General features: G+C 37.5%; 1 protein-coding gene across 1 annotated transcript; it reads right to left on the reverse strand.

The window, feature by feature from the left end:
- Nucleotides 1–131: 131 nt before the first annotated feature.
- ercc6 (excision repair cross-complementation group 6) lies at nt 132–20,920 on the reverse strand. Its single transcript, XM_052151721.1, has 20 exons — nt 20,773–20,920; nt 19,674–20,069; nt 18,520–18,640; nt 18,161–18,269; nt 17,180–17,876; nt 14,771–14,902; nt 14,220–14,378; nt 12,926–13,061; nt 10,754–10,924; nt 10,178–10,354; nt 7,649–7,765; nt 7,381–7,476; nt 6,381–6,599; nt 5,283–5,393; nt 4,227–4,346; nt 4,009–4,103; nt 3,424–3,569; nt 2,530–3,238; nt 2,090–2,168; nt 132–2,001 (listed from the first exon to the last, which is right to left on the reverse strand). The coding sequence occupies exons 2-20, from the start codon at nt 20,057–20,059 to the stop codon at nt 1,567–1,569; spliced, it is 4,215 nt and encodes a 1,404-aa protein (XP_052007681.1). The 5' UTR covers nt 20,060–20,069; nt 20,773–20,920; the 3' UTR covers nt 132–1,566.
- Nucleotides 20,921–21,576: the final 656 nt, after the last annotated feature.

Genomic DNA, 21,576 nt, shown 5'->3' on the forward strand with positions numbered 1-21,576 from the left:
GGCGTAGAACGTTTATGATATTAAGAGGGGAATATAATGATATTTTAGTTATTAAATGCGTGTAATTAATTTATGCACCGCTGAAAATAAAGTTGTGTTATGATCTCGTCAAAATGCATCGGAAACTGGGGGACAAATCTCTGTATCACTTCTTGACATTTGTATTATTACATAGATATATTGGAGATGTGAGACTGAGAATGATCCAGTCTAGATCATGGATTGTCCATGGTTTGTGAGAGAGAGAGTGAATAATAGCGCAGTATATAAGCCAGTGAAATAAGTGTCAAAAAGCGCTTTATCTAAGACAGGGCTTTAGAGTGCAAATGCAAGTGAGTAATTTCTGTTTTTAATGTTTAACTAACAGAACAATTGAGTGTGCATGGGGCCGCATAAACGAAAAGCAAAAAGCAAATGAAAAAACCTATTAGCACCAGTCAAACTTTGAAGTTTTGTAAAACTTTCAGTACCATGGTCAGCAATGGAATCAGTTTTCACAGTTGCAGAAATATTTATTGAAAAATATTATTAACTGCTATTGTGTTAGTGTCAAACATAATATAAGACCAGCAGTCATTTCTGACACACAAAACATTAATTTGCAAGAAATAACACCCTGTCCCAGAGAGAGTTCGTGGCATGGTGATTAATGTGCAAGAACAGAATATTATAGTTCTTTTCAAAATGAGCTCCAATAAGCCCTATTGAGGTGGTATATCTTCTGGCTCATCATCTAAAGATGCATTACATTGCCTTTGATTATATTAGTAAAATGTACTAAGGACATCAAGTTTTAATAACACCGAGTTGATGCAAAGGATGATGTTTATTAAATGCACTTAACTATACAATATGTACATTATTGTGTATACTTGATCATTGGTTTTACATACTGAAAACACATTGGTACTCATTTGTTTATAAGAACAGACAGCAGGTTTTGAGGTAGAGGTATTTACTAAAGTTTCAATTTAGAGGTGTAACACAACTTTCAAATGCATATAAAAACATTCACTTACTAAAAATCAAGTGAATAAACAGCACTGAGAGATTTAAGTTTAAAGGGTGATACCCCTAGATAAATGTACATTTTCCATTATTGCCACAGAAATGACATTATTAGTAGCATTGAGTACCAATAATAGAGCTATTCGGGGGAAAAAATAAAACATTGAAAACAATTACAACAGCATCACATTGGTTGCCTGAATAAAGCAGTTTTTACTGATACAGAAGATGTCTAAATTTAAGCAGTTTCAAGAAATTATACAAAAACAAACAAATATATACAAAAATAATAATACAACAACAAAAAAACACCAGAAAATATTTTTGGAGATATACAGTTTTACAAATAATAATAATAATAATAATAATTGTACTGTAGTGGTCAACCTGGAAAGTTCTGGAAAGTTTATTGAATTGTTTCTATACAACACATTTACACATTCCGTAATTTAAAAATAATTAATGCATCGAATCACCTGCAGTTCCCTAGTGTGAGGTATACATTCCATTTGGAGATTCTGCACCTCAGCTAATAGGTTTTAATATGCTCTGCTCAATTTACCTGTAGTCAGCTTTAAGCTTCCACATCCCTTCTTGTCCAGGAAGTCTGTGGAACTCACAGATATTCCTTAGCAGTTCTCTGAAAACTGGTGTCTGTTTGGAGTTGAGTCTTGGGGTAAAGTACTCCAGGATCTCCTTGGTGCTCGCCTGGCCATCCACCTGAGCTTGGAAGGCCACAAAGTTCCTCAGATCGACCAGAAGCTCATCGTGTTCTGTTGGGGTTGCATGTACAGCAGTAGATTGAGTCCCTCTCTCTTCCTCATCTTCCTCATTCTCTTGTATCTGGGGGTAACTGACGTGATTCCTGGCCCTCATCACAGCTAAAAGAGAGGATGAGGACAGAGAAGCAGATTCCTCCTCTGCTCCTTCACCGCTGAAGTGAACAGCAGATCCTGGCTTCTTAACGCCTGATTTCTTTATGATATATGCATCCTAGATTAAAAACAGCAGCATTAGAGTACATGAGTGTTCAATAACCATTTATTATTCTATCAGGGATTCACAGGATATTGAAATGTACCTTGCATTTCTCTGATGCTTTTGCCTTTATGCCAGATGACTGAGAAAGTAGTGAGTTTTTCTTCTGCCCAAACCTTTTCCTAAAAACAAAGCAGACATTTTAACAGCCACATATTATTTTTCTTTTTGTGTATAGGCATTGAACAACTTTTCTTCCGTGGAACACAAAAACACACGCACGCACACGCGCACACACAAATGACAGCCTCGATCCCTATTCACTTCCATTGCATGATTTAATTAATTAATAAAAAAAAAATGTGTTGCAATGAACGTAAATAGTGACTGAGGCATTATCCCTAATATCTCCTTTGGAGTTCCATGAAAGAAAAATTAATATGAGTTTGGAACAACGAAGATGAGTGATGAGGCTGAGTAAATAATGACATAATATTCCTTTATGGGTGAACTCTCTCTTTAATGAAACAAAGGTAAACGTACTTGACTGGGGGTGGGGTTGCTTGTGTAGACCCTCTTGAGAAAGGCAGCCTACAGTTTTGCCTGGAGATCTTCAGAGCTCTCAGTGCATCCTTGGCAACCCTGTTGGCTTCAGATTCCACAAGCACATAGTCTGGGTTTGATGACTCCATGATAGTGTCATGCTTCATGACACTGTGGATCCCTGATTTTTTGAAGAGTTTGGCCAAGACATAATCATCACTCTTTCTCTCATCTTTCCTCTCCTCCTCTTCATTTTCCTCTTTGTTGTACCTCTTTTTCTTCACCAGGTGAGAAATACGATGGCCCTCACATCTGGCATCCTTGGAGTGCTTGCGCTTTTTATGCTTGCGTTTGTGTCCATCTGAGTGTGAGTTGTTCTTTTCTGGTGTTTCACAGTGCTTCTTCTTCTCTCTGTGCTTCTGAGGGCTGTTTGCTGAACAAAGATCTTTACTTGCACTCTTTGTTGAAAGATCAGCAATGGAATGAGATTTAAAATGATTGTTTGGTGACCCAAAATCAGATCTGTCCCTTTTAGCATCATTTTTTGAGAGACTGTTGATGGAGGTAGAATTGTTGTTTTCTGACAGATTTATGGCATCTTGGTCATCAACAGAAAATGCAGATGACTGAGATTGTGATGGTTGTGATGTCCCCTGAGATGGACGGGATGTCTTTTGTTTTTGTGTAATCTGTACATCTGATCCTGTGCCTATACAAAAAAAATAAAAATAATAATCATAAAACACAATAACTCGAGTTATGTATTTTTTAATTATATTTACATTGCCTAATTATAAAAACACACCACAATGCATCTTGTCCTTGTCTCCAAATGAATAGTGCCTTTCTTGCAAAAGCAAATATATTTAAAATCTTATCATATCATTGAATTACCTGCAAATATTGCACTGGTCTCTGTTCCTTGGGAGCCCTCAGGATTGCTCAGAGTGAAAAGTTCATAAATGTCATTAGATTTGAAAAACCGTCTTTGCTTAGGATCCTTTAACACTCGGTTGGTGAGAAACTGTTTGAAGATTTGTCTATGGAAAAAGATCAGAAATGCTGTATTATTATTTTTTTCTTATCTCCTTTATGATACACCAAAGTCTCACATTTCTAGAATAATTTTCTTTATAGCCTAAACACGTACATGCCACAATCTCACCCTGCTGGACAGTTTATTTGCTTAACAAATGCATATTGTGTCTTGGTTAGTTTGAAATCAGAAAATTAATATGTGAACAATCGAGCTCTTCATAGTCTTTCGAAATTCCCATTGCCTCCCTACCAATAACACAGTAGTCTAGGACTGCCTTTAGCGACCAATTAGCAAATTTGTGTTGATATCTAATTAAAAAAATAATGCATTTCAATTACTGCCTATTGAGCTCCTGCAGACAGAAGTAGAACATTATGGATTGTAATAGTCCTCCTTACCATTACCACCTCCATCTAAACACCCAATCACATGAAACTAACCTGTGGTAAATCTTCTCTTCAATGGTTCCAGCTGTCAACAGCCTGTAAACTGTCACCTGCTGTGTTTGGCCGATCCTCCAGGCGCGTTCACGTGCCTACAGCAAGAGGTCAGTTCACATCAATACAGATCAGCTCTAAATGCATCAAAACTAAAACATATGCATGGAATAAACAGAGCAAAAACTGTTTTCAGATTGTGAGACACTGCTGTGGCCAACCTGAGTGTCTGTGCTGGGGTTCCAGTCTGGGTCATAGATTACAACCCTGTTTGCTCCAGTCAGGTTGACTCCCAAACCTCCAACTCTAGTTGTCAGGAGAAAGACAAAGATGTCCTTGTTCTGAAGAAAGATTAATATTAAATGAATACAGTGAATAAAATGGGGTTGAAAAAGACCATAACCATCACAAATAACTATCTATTTAAAGGGATAGTTTACCCAAAATTTCAAATTCTCTGATCATTTATTCACCCTCATGCCATCCCAGATGTGTATGACTGACTTTCTTCTGCTGAACACAAATTAAGATTATTAGAAGAATATCTCAGCTCTGTAGATCCATTCAATGCAAGTCAATGATGATCAAACACATTAAGGCAGCATAAAATGAATCCATACGACTCCAGTGGTTAAATCTATGTCTTCAGAAGCAATATGATAGGGGTGGGTTAGAAACAGATTAATATTTAAGTAATTTTTTACTATACGTTTTCACATTCACATTCTGAAAGTGGAGATTTATGGTGAAAAATTATTAAAGACTGATCTGTTTCTCACCTAAAGCAATTACATTGTTTCAGACAACATATATTAAACCACTGGAGTCATATGGATTAATGTTATGCTGCCTTTACGTGCTTTTTGATGCTTCAAAGGCATCAATGCACCATTCACTCGCATTGTATGGACATACAGAGCGGAGATGTTCTTCTAAATGTCTTTGTGAAAGTCATTCACATCTGGGATAGCATGAGGGTGAGTAAATGATAAGACAATTTTTATTTTTGTGAAAATTAAAATTCTGTTATCACATACTCACTACAAACCAGTATGACTTTACTTTCTTCCGTGGAACACAAGATGAAATTTTGAAGAATTTCCCATTAAATAAGATTGAGGCCATTGGTCCCTAACATTTTGCCTCGCAGTACATCTCATTTTGCCTTCCGCATAAGAAAAAGTCACACAGGTTTGAAAAAACATGAGGGTGAGTTAATAATGACAATTTTCATTCTTAACTATCCCTTTAAAATAGGCACAAACAATCTCCTTCACCTGGTTGTATTGAGCGATGAGAGGCTGTCTGGACGCAATGGCGGTGGTGCCATCCATCTTGAGATAGGAGAATTTATTCTCCCTCACAAACAGCTCAAAGATCTCCAGCATCTGTGTGTGTGGAAGAAATGGTTTCAGACAGAGCATTGAGAACAGGATTAGTGCTAAAAGGATTAAGTGAGATTAATATTACATGTACAGAAGTACCAACTGTGTGGGTTTTAGGTTCTCTCTGAAGCCAAATCTCATTTCTATTGAACAAAGACAGCTGGGTCCTGACAGACACCCTACAATGCAATAAGATCTCATAATGAATTCTATTAGAGGGCAAAATGACATAATAACTTTATTGGTCCTTTAGTGGGTGCTGCAGAAGATAGCGTGAGTGCAGCTTATCTATCAATACTCTGGGCTTCTTCACGCTTCTTTACTTAAGGCATGTCTGCAGAGGCAACAGCTTGATAGATCTACTTATGTAAATTTGGATAAAATCAACAAATAAGATATTTGCAATTGTGCAAACATTTTAATCCAGTGTATAACTACATCTCTGATTATTTAAGGGAAAAAAATCCAATAAAGACATTTCAAATAAAGAGAAAAGGAGTGGTTGAGTCAGTGAAGAAGATAACAGCCATGGGCTATTATGTCTGAAAGTGATCTGATAATCCCTTTTTCCTTTCTTTCTTAACCTTTTCTTCCTTCATACTGACCAGGATCAGAAATGAATAGGGGCTCAAGGTAAAAATGCTACTGAAAGAGACAAAATGTCCCTAAATTCAAAATGCGGGCAAAAAAAACAAAAAAAAAAACAACCGCAGTGAATACATTTTTTTTTATTGGAAACATATGATTTATTACTTTATTTTATTTTCAAGGCCTAGGTATACATATCATTGCATAAAATATAAGATCTACTTATTCTAATTGAAAATGTGTAGGGATTTTAAAATAAAGGGAAAGAATTTTTTTTTCCTTTTCATATAATTAGGACACATCTACCCTCATAAAGGTAGAAAAATGCCCCTGAAAATCAAATTAAGGGGGCAAATAATGCCCCTTAATGAAAAAGTTATTTTCTGACACACTGATTCTGACCTGTCTGGATTGGGTGAAAAGCAACACTCTGTGTCCCTGCTTGAACCACAGGCGTAGCAGTGACTCTACCACAATCATCTTTCCAGATCGCTTCCAGTAACCGAAGTGCTCCTCCTCAGTCAGCTGCTCATGTGGGATGCCCCGCAGCAAACGCGGCCCGCCCGTGAACAGATCCGGGTGGTTGCAGATCTTCCTCAGAGCTATGAGTCCTGAGAACACCTAAAAGAAAAAGGGTAGGGAATTGAGGTTAATACACCGGATGGATATGTTAATGTATTTAGTGGAGGGAGAAAAAACAATGTCTTCCAATGTTAGAGATAAGAGTCAACACTAATCTTAATATTAATAAATTTGGTTAATTTAATGAAGATAATTGACCAGAGCAATGTAAAGCCTCTTCCTTCAGGTAAATGCAGCAGTCTTTGCATTATATATGTGGCTTAATGGAGTTTGTGACCACATAAGAGGGGTTTGTAAACTGCTGTGCAACCCACAGCTTTTGTCTCCGCAAAACACATTTGGAGCACTGTGATGAATAGTTTGTACAGAGGAGAATTTTCTTGCGATGACACCGCACATAGAGCCAGTAGGTCACAGGGCATTCATTTTTGAAGTGACTACATATAATAAAACAATCATATCCACAGTTCTATAAGGTTGACAAGACATCTGTTAATAACTTATTTAACTACATTCTGCATCTCTCTGATAAAGTTATATAGCAAATTAATTGATATGCATATTCTGAGTACATGTCTAGTAGGATTGGAGTGTTCAAACATCACAATACAAAGATAAAAGAAGATCTCCAAAAGCTTTTGAAGGTGTAAATAAACATATAAAGAGAGAGGATATCCCCACTCTTAAGTAAACTGAATAATAAATAAGGCTTTTCACATGTGGGGAACAAAAGATCATCAATTCTGAGCATGAGCATTCACATTAAACTTCATCTTCTCATTGTATTTCCCCATTAGTGTTTCACACATGGGTCCATTACCTGCATGTCTCCATTCAGAATCTGATAAACCTCTTTGGAGTCCAGAAAGTTCTGGTAAACCTGGCACTGGTCTTCTGTTAGCCTGCAGAACAGGACCTGTTTGGACAGTAAAATTATACCAAAAATAACACACTGTAATTGTTGATGTTTGGCTGGAATGAAACTGTGACAATAACACAAATTTTTCCTTTCCTGTTCAGATAAAATATACAAATGAACTAATAGAGCTAATTAATAGATTCATATGTGAGAGGTATCACTTAGGCACCTGTTCATTTTTATCAGGTAAGGAGAGGTTTGCTTTCACATCAGCCTTCATTCTTCTAAGCAGGTAAGGATTAATGGTGTCACGAAGAACACAAGCACATTTATAGGCTGTCTGGACCTGAGGGTTATAAATACAACAAATAAATCCATTTGTGACTATCATGTCATAAAATACAATTAGCTCACAACAGCATATTCCCCTGGCAACATAAAAGCAGCTTTTGATACAATATATACATAGTAGCGCTATCAGTCGTTGTCAGAATCACATAATGTTTTTGTAAACGCGATTAATCGCAGATTTTGAAAGTGATGAATTTTGACTAAATATACTTTTCCTGTCAAAATGCATTTTTTTCATTCTTAGGAAAAATTTAACAATATAATGCTTTACTAACATTTTCCAAACAAAGCCTTCCAAGGTATAGAAATGCACTAAAATAGCATCAATTCAAGTAAAATTAAACATTTTCCAAAGTCTAAGTGGGAGTTTGACTAGATGAAAGAACAAGTCCCCACATAGATAGCATATTCATTGCAATATGCATTAAATCTCTTAAACTCTCATCCTCTACAATATTAATCTGCTGGTAGACTGTGGCTATCAACTTTGTTACAGCAATCGTGAAGCTGCGTTCATGATTTGCTTCAGGGTGTCAATGACACCGTCAAGAACCTCTTTGAACTCCACAGACAAAAACATCTCATTCTGCGTTTAGGTGATATTTAAGACTTGACTTGCTTCTGTGGTAATTAAAGGCTGAAAAAGGCTTGTTTTGTACAACAAATAAAGTCGAAAGCTTCTTTCTCCATCATTTGATCACTGACACGGCTGTTGTGTGTGTTGTGAAGTGTGCATCAGTGTAATGACTCCGAGCGTACACATCGCAAAGATACCACCATTCTAACCAGTGTTTATACTGGTTTATGTTGTATAAACTCTACATGTGGTAACTGCGATTAAGAAAAATTTATGTGTTAAACCTTTAAAATTAATCGCATGCATTAATATATTAATTTTGACAGCTCTAATACACAGACTTAAAAACCTCAAAACAGGTTATATGTACAATTTGACGTTTTTATTATCAGTAAACAGCCCAACTGAAATCTATTCATCTTTTAGTATTGGCTAATTAACAAGCTTTGACTTCAATACACTTTATGAAAGCCAAACAAACGAGTGTGTCCTGAGGCATGTCAACAGCAGCTCCCTCTCTTCATCTCCTCCTATCAGCAGATTGACACATTAAAGATTCATAAGAGTGCTGCTGGACTCCAGAGGGGGGCTGCACTCTTTTATCAATAATGTTCTCCTGATCCAGCATTAGGCCAAATGCCATTTAGCTGTAATTTAAAGGGGTTCACAGATCAAAAGAAAGCCTGCAGTAGAACCACAACACTGCAGGGTATACAAAGAGCCTGGATTAGGGCACATATGAGAAAACAAAAGAGAGAGAGAGAGAGAGAGCGAGAGAAGCAGAGGTTAAATGTGTGTAAAGGTAGTGAGGGTCATCTGCTATAGTAATGGACACATTGGATAGCTGACATCGAAATGCTCAAGATTTCATGTTCAACAATACTTGTTTCTGACTAAATGCACAGAATATGAGAACTGACCAGAAAAATCTTATGTTTATCCAGATCTCCATTCATATATAGATAAGGGTGGTTGACGCATACCGTGTCCATGGACTTTTTTCAGGTTGTAATATTTAAATGAATGTACAAGGAAATATATATATTTCAGGTACGGTGACTCAACACTATGTCTTCACTAGTTGATTTTAAATGGTCCTGTTGTCCCAATTTTTAAAGAACTTATATCCCCTCAAATTATAAGAGGTCTTGGGGAAATGCTGTTTCTATGTGGAGTATAGCATGTTCTCTACCTGTATACAGTACATACCATGAAAAGTTACGAAATTTAAATAAGAAACTGTCTAAAAAATGTTTTGACCATTTCCAATAATAATCAATGTATTTTATGTGCAAATAAATGTGTTATGCACTCAGTCATAAGTCTAAATTCTAATAGCAAGATTCTAAAATGTTCTCAAATTTCTCAATTTCTCAAATGAATATCCACTAAAACAAAATTTATGAAAATATGATCTGCTCTGCAGGACTGTGCAGACAGCCAGGGAGGGAGAGTGCCATGAGTCATGGGGTTAGCTATCTACAACCATTTAATAACATTAATAATTAGTAAAGGTTTTTATTATTGGCAGAGGAAACATCAATAGCCTTTTTTAAGCAGTTCGGAAATGAAATCCATAAAGTAAGTGCGCTATTATAAAGGTTTCCTAATAATGGCACATCTAGATTTAATTCACCACGCAGCTGTCACCATGCAGTTTGAATGGTTTTATATGCTTTTGAATTAATACAGGCCTTTCCATGTCTGTTTAATATCCAGTGTGTTCTGTGTTCATTACCTTTATTTGATGGAAATTAGATTTGCATATGAACAGTAAGTGAACTTTAACTGCATGGATCAATAAGCTCTGATGTGTGATGCATGATTTACCTGTACTGGAGATGCATTAGAGTATCCTCCCATGGTAATGGGCACAGAGAACTGCTCCATGAAGACAGGCAAAGTCCCCAGCTTCCCTGGAAACACAAAGTCAAAGAGCGACCACAACTCTTTGAGGTTGTTCTGCATGGGTGAGCCCGAGAGGATGAAGCGGTGGGGTGTCCGGAACTGTGGAGTTGACAAAAAAGAAATACTGTATATGATAGTCTGGAAATTTACTAGCATAAGAAAACTACAGCATAGATATGTATCAATACTTAAATATTATTTGAGAATAAAGACCCTTTTATGATGGATTTGGATTTAAAGCTCCTTTAGCTTTAGCTTAATCAATACCAAATCAAAGTGTTGTGAAATTTCCAGTGGATTTTTTTTAATATAGTAATCAATATTAACACTGGAGCTCATATCAGTTATGCAGACTGAACTAAGATCCTTTTGGGTCTCAGATGTACCAGCTATGACACTGTGGGATTTATTTTACCAGTAAGTATTTCTGTGGTATTAGACAATGACAGCTTGTTTGGAAAATAAAGGATGCATTACTGAAGAGGGAGCAAAAGTCACCTGCTTGCATGCCATTGTTACCCCAGCATTGGGGTTCCTAATCTTGTGGCCCTCGTCCAGGATGACAAAATGCCAGTCGTGCTTCTGGATGTAGTCTTGCATAATGCGTATGTATGAGTAGGAAGTGATAAGGATGCCATGACTGGCCACTATCTCCGGAATGAGCTTCTCCTGAAAATCAGCAACAAACAACAGCCTCAGCTGCAGTTGTAAACCTATCGGCTATGTCGCTTGCACAACGATGTATTTTTTGGCTGTTAATTAAATTGAGGAAATTGTGATAGGTTGCCGGTATAAGGCCCCCGGCGATTGAGTCTTCATCAGAACGACTAATCTATATGTCTGCTTTGACGTTTCACATAAACGGTCTCAAGTGTGTTCCAATTATAGATGTGCAAAGCGACTAACCTCTGTTTCCAGCACCCCGCACCCATCCCCACACTTTTTTTTGTTACTTTGTAGCCAATTAATCAGGTACATCTGCTCTACAGGACTATTAGTGTTAGCGTGAAGACGGTATCATTAGGTGCCAACGCTGCATAAACGTTCCTCTGTCTATCTCTCACAAGCTCTTGAGACCAACTCTCCACCTAGAGGGCAAAGCACGGACTGAAAGACAACAACCCCCATTAATCACTGTGTCAGGCAGGATGGGGGTTTGGGTTGGGGGGGGGGTGGGTTTGGGACAGTGAAGACCATTCACAGTAAACACTTCACAACCGCCCCATAGCAGCTCCTGCTACCTTAGCTTTAATTAATTTAACATTTCCTTGGAGCCAATTCGACTCCACACTAGGATATCTGCTGACAAGGGGAAAAATCTCACTCTGGCATAAACGTTACAGACCAAAGCGACACAGTTCATCTTAATCTTGTTGTCATGTTGCTTCGTTGTATGGAAAAGTTTAGGCCCAAATTCTCAAATGTCCTATTGAGATCGCACATAGGGAGGTACGAAACAGTTTACATTATGGTAAGATTATTAAAAATACTGGTACTTCGCTACATAATCTAAACTAAATAAATAAAAATGTAATTTCACTAGTCTGTTGTGGTATCAAGCACCAACTCATTTTAATGCACAAAGATTGGGACAAAATGCCCAATTTGCGAGGTTTTAATGAGAACAAAGTCGGTTTACTGTAAACGGGCCAGATTTATGTCAATATATTAGGTCTGTGCATTAGGATTTGCAATATAAATGCAATATAGGATTTGCAATATAAATGTCATATTAATCCAACAACAATACTGACAAGAAAAAGAGAAAAACATACAATGGGGGGATAGTTCAATGGGTACCACATTTTTAAAGCTCCAAAAGGGCATAAAGGCAGCATAAAAGTCATCTATAAGACTCCAGTGGTTTAATCCATGTCTACAGAAATGACATGATAGGTGTGGGTGAGAAACAGATCAATATTTATGTCCTTTTTACTATCAATCTTCACTTTAAATTACACATTCTTCTTTTCCTTTTGGCGATTTGCATCCTTCGTGCATATCTTGGCGATATGCACGAAGGCCCTACTGGGCAGGGAGGAGAATTTATAGTAAAAACTGACATATATTGATCTGTTTCTTACCCAAACCTATAACATCACTTTAGAAGATATAGATTTAACCACTGGAGTCTTATGGATTACTTTTATGCTGCCTTTATATGCATTTTGGAGCTTCAAAATTTTGGTACCCATTCACTTGCATTGTGAGGACCTGCAGAGCTGAAATATTCTTCTAAAAATCTTTGTTTATGTTCAGCAGAAGAAAGTCGTACACATCTGGGATGGCATGAGGGTGAGCAAATGATGATAACATTTTCATTTTTGGTTGAAATATACCTTTAATTTATTTCTTTGTTTTTGACTCTTTACTTGAACAATTACATGACACTGTTTTTTTATTGAGAGAAATACTCCATTGCTTTAATGTAATATGTTAATATAGATACTATATTAATATTAAACATTTTAAACTCTACAACAGAATGTTTAAATTATTAAATAGCATTTATTTTTTTTATTATGGTATCGAAATTGGTATTGAGAATGATTCATTGTATTGGTTAATTGAATACTTAAATTGTGGTATTGTGACAACCCAACATTATAAATGTCTCAAGAAGGGACGTCCTCAGTGCCAGCAGATAGCGTTGATGACTACAGGACTCACCTTTTTGCTGGTAAATGAGCCTGTGTCGTGGAGAACAGCCACACGGAATGGAGGCCACCATGTGTGGAACTCCTTCACCCACTGATGCATGACTGTGGCTGGACACACGATGAGTGTGGGCCCCAGCCCAGCATACCTACACAAGAGGTAAGTGGAGTCACAACACTGGAGTGACTATATTCATTCACCTTATTCATATTAAACGTATATGGAACGTAAGCCCCTGTAAGACTCAGTCACCATTCACTTTCATTGTATGTAAAACGATGCATTGAAAGTGAATGGTGACTAAGAAAATCATTCTGTCTAGCATTCCCTATTGTGTTTCATAGATGAAAGTAATTAATTTGGGTTTGGAACAACATGAGGGTGAGTAAATGATGACAGAATTAAAATTATTTGGCTGAACTATCCATTTAACACCAATATGATAATTTTTCCAGTAATTTCTCCTTTATAAATCACAATAACTTGAGTTTTGGAGACTTGGCAATCAAACATACACTACTGACACAATACATTTTAAGCTGATGAACCCCATGTGCTGATGGGGCAGTTGTACTGCTTTCCCTTCCCGTGTGAGTGTTCACTAAAGAAGATAAACTGACGAAATGCACTAAATGGCTTTGGGAGCATTACAGCTTGATATGATATTCCGGATTGTGAAAGCCATTGATAGCGAGCCATAATAGAGTTTGCAAACAATCAATTTGCGGATGGACGACGCCAGACAGCTTATTGACCAGCCAGGAAGGCCCCCACCCCATAGAAAAAAAAGCAAAAATTCACTACCTTAAATTTGCTTAATTACATGTTTCATGTTTAATTTTCCACCCTCCCCTCCCAACAAGCAGTCTCTCTTTCATGTCACGTCCTTGTTTCTCCTTTGATGTCGCCACTAAGAGAATTAGAGGAATATCATAATTGAAACGTCTTTAATAATTCACGCCAAACCTCTCTCCACCAGCAATCCAGCTGCTGAAATATTAATCACAATCGAGACTTGAGTCTGGGAGGGGTGAGGGAGTCGGCCGATGTCTATATACATGTGCGTTGGTGGGAGTGTTCATGTTTATGAGTGTTTGTACACATGTATGAATGCATATGTGACTAGGTGGCTGATGAGACATGAGCAGGTTCCAAACTCCAAAATGCACACAGAATAAAGACAAACAGATAAAGAAGGAAAGAATGAGTGTAAATACAGCAGATAAAGCAAGATGAGTAAAAACAGAGCAGTTAAAGTGTATGACCAGGGAGATTCAAGGGGTACAACCATGTGGGGGTCCCTTGCCTGTAATTGGAGCCACGTGTCTTCAGCTTGCTGTAGCTCAAGCCTGCCAGGAAGGCAATTATCTGGATGGTCTTGCCCAGGCCCATCTCATCTCCCAGAATGCCTCCTGTCTGCTGGCAGTGCAGTTCCCACATCCACCTGACACCTGTCTGCTGATACCTGGACAAGAAAAGAAAACATGTCGCACAAAACACAGCCCCAGCACAAATACAAACACCGGTGGCTGATGAATTAATCATAGGGCCATTATCTCTATTGATTCTGGATAAATGGGCCGTAAGTGTTGCCCAATTGATGTGTTGTAAAACATCCATAACACAATAGCGGAGTCCTCGTTTTCTAAGCCTAAAGCACTTCGCCCCCTTTCACACAGCACATTTCAGCTTTCAGCACTCATAAAGTTAAACAGTTCAGTTCAAGGCAACTATTTCTGTAGACATATACATTTTTTAATTGTATTTGATTAGTTAAGAAAGCTTGTTTTTTATCAGTTCTCTCCTTCCACTATAATGTTGATTGTATATAATTTTAATGAATTTTGTAAGCCATACTTGAAGAGTTTCTTCCAGAGGAAACCAGGCACCTTAAAACCTTCGTCAAACTCTGCGTCACTCTCCTCTGACTCCTCCTCTCCCGCTATTCTCTTTGCCTCTTTTTCCCGAAGTCTTTGCCTTTTCCACTTCCTGCAGGAAAACAGAACCACAGTTTTATAATTCACCACCACCAAGCTATTTTTGAACTTTCCTTTCACACCGTGTCTGCACTGGAAGTGACCGACCTAGTGAAACCATTGAAGCAGCTTGTCATTTCAGAATGTTCACCAACATGGACCAATCATCTGTGAACTACACTTCCACATCAGTAAAATTAAAATAAAATCCTATTGTGTTTTTGTTCCCAAGTGGAATCCTATAATAAATGTTTGAATCATTTTGTGTTAAGACCATCTTCCCCTTTTATAACTCACTCAGCAATTTTAGTAAAATTAAGAGAATAGTTCACCCAAAGATGAAAATCATCTCATCAGTTATTCATTCTCATGCCACCCCAGATGTGTATGACTTTCTGTCTTCTGCTGGACAAAAACAATTATTTTTAGAAGAATATTTCAGCTCTGCAGGTCCTTACAATGCAAGTGAATGGTGGCCAACATTCTGAAGCTCTAAAAAGCACATAAAGGCAGCAAAAAATAATATATATTTATCCTTATGACTCCAGTGGTTAAATACAAGTCTTCTGAAGTCATATGATAGGTGTGGGTGGGTCTCTTTTTACTATAAGTTCTCCTCCCTGCCCAGTAGGTGGCGATATGCACAACGAATGCGAATCGACAAAAACACGAGAGGAAAGTGAAAGTGGTGATTTATATTAAAAATGGATCTGTTTCTCACCCACATGTATTATATCACTTCAGAAGACATGGATTTAACCACTCGAGGCTTATGGATTACTTTTATGCTGCCATTATGTGCGTTTGGAACTTCAAAGTTTTGGTACCCCTTCCCTTGCATTATATATTGCAACAGAACTGAGGAATTCTTCTAAAAATCTTAATTTGTGTTCAGCAGAAGCAAGAAAGTTATACAATCTGGAATGGCATGAGTAAATGATGAGAACATTTTCAGTTTTGGGTGAACTATTCCTTTAAGTAATAAGCATTACTACAACTGCATATACCTGTGCCCTACAAAATATATTTTAAAATAGAAGGCCAGAGAGCAGAACATCACAACTTTGATGTAATAGTAAGACGTTAATTATAAACATACTGTAAACAAAATTCATAGCAAAAAATCATTTAATTTGAGATGGACAGGAAAAGTCCTGGACAAAGAAACGTGGCTGGAATATCATTGCAGCATGCCAAAAATAGAAACAGGTTGTCCGACAACTGAAGTTGTGACACGACACTTGTGTCCAGTGTGGACATGCATCAAGCAGACAGACTCATTGGGAATATTTCCCATGCTGATGACATCAAGTGATAATGTAGAATTTGATTAAGAAACAGGGTCTTCTGAAACTAAAAAAAGTCAACAGTTGACATTTAAAATCTGACTCTGTTAAAGATGCCTCCTTTGGGAAAGTTTGCTTAACAGTGTGACACACAGGCAGGTACTGATAGTCCCTGGCCTCGGTTTTTAATTTCCAAGCCAAAGAAATGCAGACAGACAAAGAGCGAAAAGGAAGAGAGAGATAGTGAGTGCCATCTCCCTTCTTTAGCTCTCTGCCCCTCTCACTCTAGCAGGGCAGATTTAATTGACCCACTTTTGGCTTGAGGGAAAGCTACAGCAGTTAGTGGCAGTGTCGTCAGAAAAGCAAATTAAGATTGATACAGACAATTAGGAGTTTGAGCTCCCCAAGAAAGGTACAGAGAGAGAAAAAAGGAGAGAAAAAATCCATCTTCATTTGGGTCTAGCCCTGTCACTCTGCAATGAAACCATTCCCTTTATCTGGGGCTTCCGAGACTGCACTTGTAATTAAGTCAAGACTAAGCATTGGTTCAGTTAATTATGTTTTTTCCCCCCTTACCTCCACCACTCAGCATTGCTGAGTTCCACCATAACTATGTGGCTGAATTCACATTTAAACCAACTGGAGAGAGTGACAGTGCCAACTCAATTTGCTTACTATAAATATGAATGCATAATCTTGTTAGATTTGCTTCTATCCATTTTCATGTTAACACTGGAATAAATACATGCACGCCATAATGAGGAAATATGAATAGGCATAGAATTTGCTTAGTCAAGGGACAGCTGCCAATTTAATTTGTAGATTAGGGATTATCTGTTCCAGCATACATGCTACTAGGCAAAGTATGGTTGCTTGAGTCATTAAATAAATATATGACTCTATGAATGGCCTTTGACTGTAATGATTTTGACAGTTTAGGAAATGCATTTTTTTTGTTTTTTTTTTAATAAATGCTTGAATGATGGTTTCAGGAATAAATTTACCTAATCCTTTGCCTGTAACACTCAATATCTCCATCATCTTTACATTTCTTGACTTTCCCCCCTTTCTGGGAATCCTCATCCTCTGAGCTGCTGGGGATATATTCATCACTCTCTTCCTCCTTGGGCTTCCTGGTTTTTGACTGGTTCTTCTTCTTGTAAGGTTTAAGTTCATATTCTTCCTCATCATCCACCCAGAACTCATTGTCACTCTCTGGTTCCTCAGGATCCATCAGCTCATCACTAGGAACGTACTCAGAGCCCTCACTGTCTGACGCCTGTTCCCCCAAGCCTTTCCTCCTAGATTGGGGTGGCTCCTTCTCCACCTTGGGCCTGGCTTTGGGGTGAGCTCTCAGGGCGGTCCTCTGGAGCTTACACATACGCTTCTGGAGTTTCTTGTCTTTGGTGGACTGCAATCCATTCCTCTGTGCTTTGCCATCCATGGGCTCTGTTGAGTGCTTTCTGGAAATCTTCTTCATTGAGGTGGGTCTCTTCCTGCTCTCCGCTAACAAGGCCTGGTCTGTGAGGTACTTGTCAAAACCGGAGTTCTCACAGAGCATGACCTTCCGAGGCTCCTTCTTCTCTTGCTTCTGAGGGATCCGTGAACCAAAGGGGGTCATGTGACCTATGCGGATGAGCTCTTCCCATTCTGTCTCCTGGGCTGGCATAAGCATGCTTCCCAACGTGGACGGACCTGGTTCTTCAGTCAAAATATAAAAACACAATCATAACCAAGAACAGACTACTCAAATATTAACATTGATACAATATGCCACCATTTGCATTTATACTCCAGTCCTCTAGGCCTAAAAGAGTCACAGCTAACATTTTGTGTATACTGATATTCTATAAATTTGTAACATATGGCACAAGCCAAATTATCGTTTAGCAAGTTCAAAAGGATATAAAATGTTCCAATAAATTGTATTGATAAGAGTAAGATAATAATCCATGGCAAAGCTCCTGTGGATGCTTTAAATTTACCTTCGTCATCTTCAATCAATAAATCTGCTTCAAGCTTGTGAAAATCTTCTCCTCCAAGAATGGCCTGCAGTCTCTTCTGCTTGGCTCTGATCTTTTTTAACTGCTTCTCCTGTAATAAGATAATCTGACTCTATATATATTGTGCAATATGGGTTCCAAAGTTCTCTACAGTCTGTTTTAAAAGGTATGTATTTTTACATATTACAAGCTATTAAATTGTTTGGAAAGTAAAGTTAGTATGAAAACTATTGTAAAATTGATTAAGCTTTTACATTGAGATGGCAGCATTTATCTGACACATTTTTAACAAAAAAAATCTATGATTCTATAAAAGATAAATAAATCAAGCATGTGCTGACCTTGTTCTCTTTCTGTCTTTTGACAGACTCTAACTTCCGATTGATGTCCTTGCTGGAAGTAGCATGAGGGGCTAACTGCTCCAAGATTTTGTTGATGTGCTTCAAAGCACTTGTGCATGACCTGAGAAAGTGCATTACAAATCAAAATTCAATCACAATATATCAATTACGTTTTTCAAAAACATTACAATTTCAGCTTTGAATACTGTGACTTTATTATTTGACTGCCATAATCTAACATACCAATGACTAAAGGGAAACATCCTTTATTCACCATCATGTTGATCCAAATCCATATGCCTTTAAAAAGGTCATAGTTCACCCAAAAATTAAAATTCTCTCATCATTTATTCACCCTCATGCCATCCCAGATGTGTTTGATTTTCTTTCTTCTTCTGAACACAAATTAAGATTTTTAGAAGATTATCGCATGTTCATTCAATGCAAGTGAATGCTGACCAGACCTTCAAAGCTCCAAAAAGCACATAAAGGAAACATAAAAGCAGTCCATATGACTCCAGTGGTTAACTCCACGTTCTCTGAAGTGACATGATAGGTCTGGATGAGAAACAGATACATATTTAAGTCCTTTTTAACTCTCACTCTCACTTTCAGATGTGAAAGTGACCCTAATCAGACCCCACATGTAACTTTCAGGTGTGAAAGTGATGATTTATAGGGTAAAACAAAAAAGAGGGGAGTTAAATATTGATTTTAAAGAGTGTTTCTCACCCACACTTATCATATCTCTTCTGAAGATATGGATTTAACCACTGGAGTCTTATGGATAACTTATATTTCCTTTAAGTGATTTTTGGAGCTTCAAAGTTCTGGTCAACATTCATTTGCGTTGTATGGATCTACAGAGTGAAGGTCTTCTAAAAAATGGTGTTTGTGTTCTGCTGAAGAAAGGAATTCATACATATCTGGGATGGAATGAGGGTTAGTAAATAATGAGAATTTCATTTTTGGGTGAACTATCCCTTTAACTTTGATTGTATGAAACGTAATGAAATAGAATGGTGACTGAGGCTGACATTCATTCCAACATCTTTTTGTGTTCCATGGGAGAACACAATACATCAGGGTGAGTAAATTATGACGATTTTCATTTTTGGGTGAACTCTCTTTAATAAAAGGAAGCATAAATTCACCTGACATCATCCAGCACTGACTCATATTCTTTCTCCGCTTCAGCTTTGGCTGCAGCCTGGTTGGCCTCCTGAATAGCCCTGTCCACCTGCTGCAACACACCTTGCTCGAGAACATCTTGGTCATATACATCCACTCCCAAACCCTGGAGCTCAGCAGCCTGAGCGCTCTGGTCTACTGAGCGGATCTCTTGACGGTTGATCTGGAGCAGGGGTTGCAATTTACGAGAATTCTGTGCCCCTACACTCTCCGGACATGTGGCCGCTGGCTCTTCCTTACTGCTTCCTGGGAGTGAAAGGCCATTGTCCTCTTGAACTCCAGGAGTCATGGCACTGACAGGGCTGGACATGGAATGGCGGTCCTGGTCCTTGTTACCTTCTACTGGCATTGCCAAGTAACTGTGAATAAGGATGATCTCAGAAAATAACTTAGGATGTTTGATTACCAAGGCACACATTTTATAGCATTTATTGCATAAATTGTCAAATGTAAATATGATTGTTTTAGGAACAGGGACGAATTTGGAAAATATTAGCGTTTTGTGTATCCTGCTCTTTGCATATTTTTACAAATTGTAAAGCACATTGGTCAACTACTCGTTTTTAATTGTGCTATATAAATAAATTACCTTACATTGGAAATGTTTGATTACTAAGGCACACATATAATTATATGTATTGCATTACATTTCAAATGTGAATATTTTTGTTTTAGGTACAAGAACAATCCAAAGCGTGTCATAGCAATTTACATAATGAAACACATTTTACACAAGTTTATTTTCTCAGTTGTAAATATCCATAAAACAAGGTACAATTATTTCACTCTGGAAATCCAGTGACAGTCAAGGAACATTACAAAAACAGGCCTACACATTACATTAATATTACAACTAGCTCAACCGTAACAGTACGACAAACAACATGACGAATTTATAAGCGATCGAAAAGCAACATAGTTATATTGATATATGATTTGCTTTCAAAATTAATAACGACGCAAACCATTTGTTATTCATTTATATAGGCTTGTCTGCTAATTGCTAGCATATTATTATTGTTGTTTGCCTTCAGCCTTACACAGAGAAAAGAATCAACAAACCTTTAAAACGACCCCACACTTTTAAATGATTTATTCGTTTAGGGTAAAATCCATTAACATGTTTGAGTTGTTTTGATGTATACTACCATCTAGCATCTGAATCTGTTATACAATTGCTACATAATAAAGTGTGAAGCAAGATAGTTTCGAGCACAGTTTAATGTCACCAGCCGGGAAACATGTCAAAATAAAGGTCTGAGCAATGTCACGTATGTACGGCAAGTCGGATTGTTTTACAAGATCATATAGCGCCCTCTTGAGATAAAAATGGTAATAATCGCTTGGGGGCCGTTCACACCAAGTTTCACACGGAAAGTGTAGGCTACTTGCGTTCTAAAGCTGGACGCAGCGTCACCAATAGAAGATAACCCAAGTGTTTCGATTTTATTTAATTTATTTATTTATTTTTGAACAATTGGAGTTCTTTTTAACCTGACATGGATTCTAAAAACTCCTGGACGAAACAGCGAGACGCGGCGCAACAGTCAAAGACGGTGGTCTACTCTTGCACATGTTTAAATAGAAAAACGGGTTCTTCAAAAGGGGTTCGATGTGAACTGCCCTTTATAAAATATAGCATGGTATAAGCCACAATACAAATAGTCTACGGTTACTGGTAACTTAGAATCAACCACTTCTATCATAAAAAAGACAAAGAAATAAAAGAAAATTAAAACTACAGAAATATTCAGAATTTTTATTTGCATTTGTACTAGTTACCTTACAATTTGTAAGGTATTTAAAGTCACTAAATATGGCTTTTTAGACTGAAAAAAATTATGTATTTCTATTTTAACTAGATCT

This window comes from Xyrauchen texanus, chromosome 20 (genome assembly GCF_025860055.1).
Source record: "Xyrauchen texanus isolate HMW12.3.18 chromosome 20, RBS_HiC_50CHRs, whole genome shotgun sequence".
In the NCBI taxonomy this organism is placed as follows: Eukaryota; Metazoa; Chordata; class Actinopteri; order Cypriniformes; family Catostomidae; genus Xyrauchen; species Xyrauchen texanus.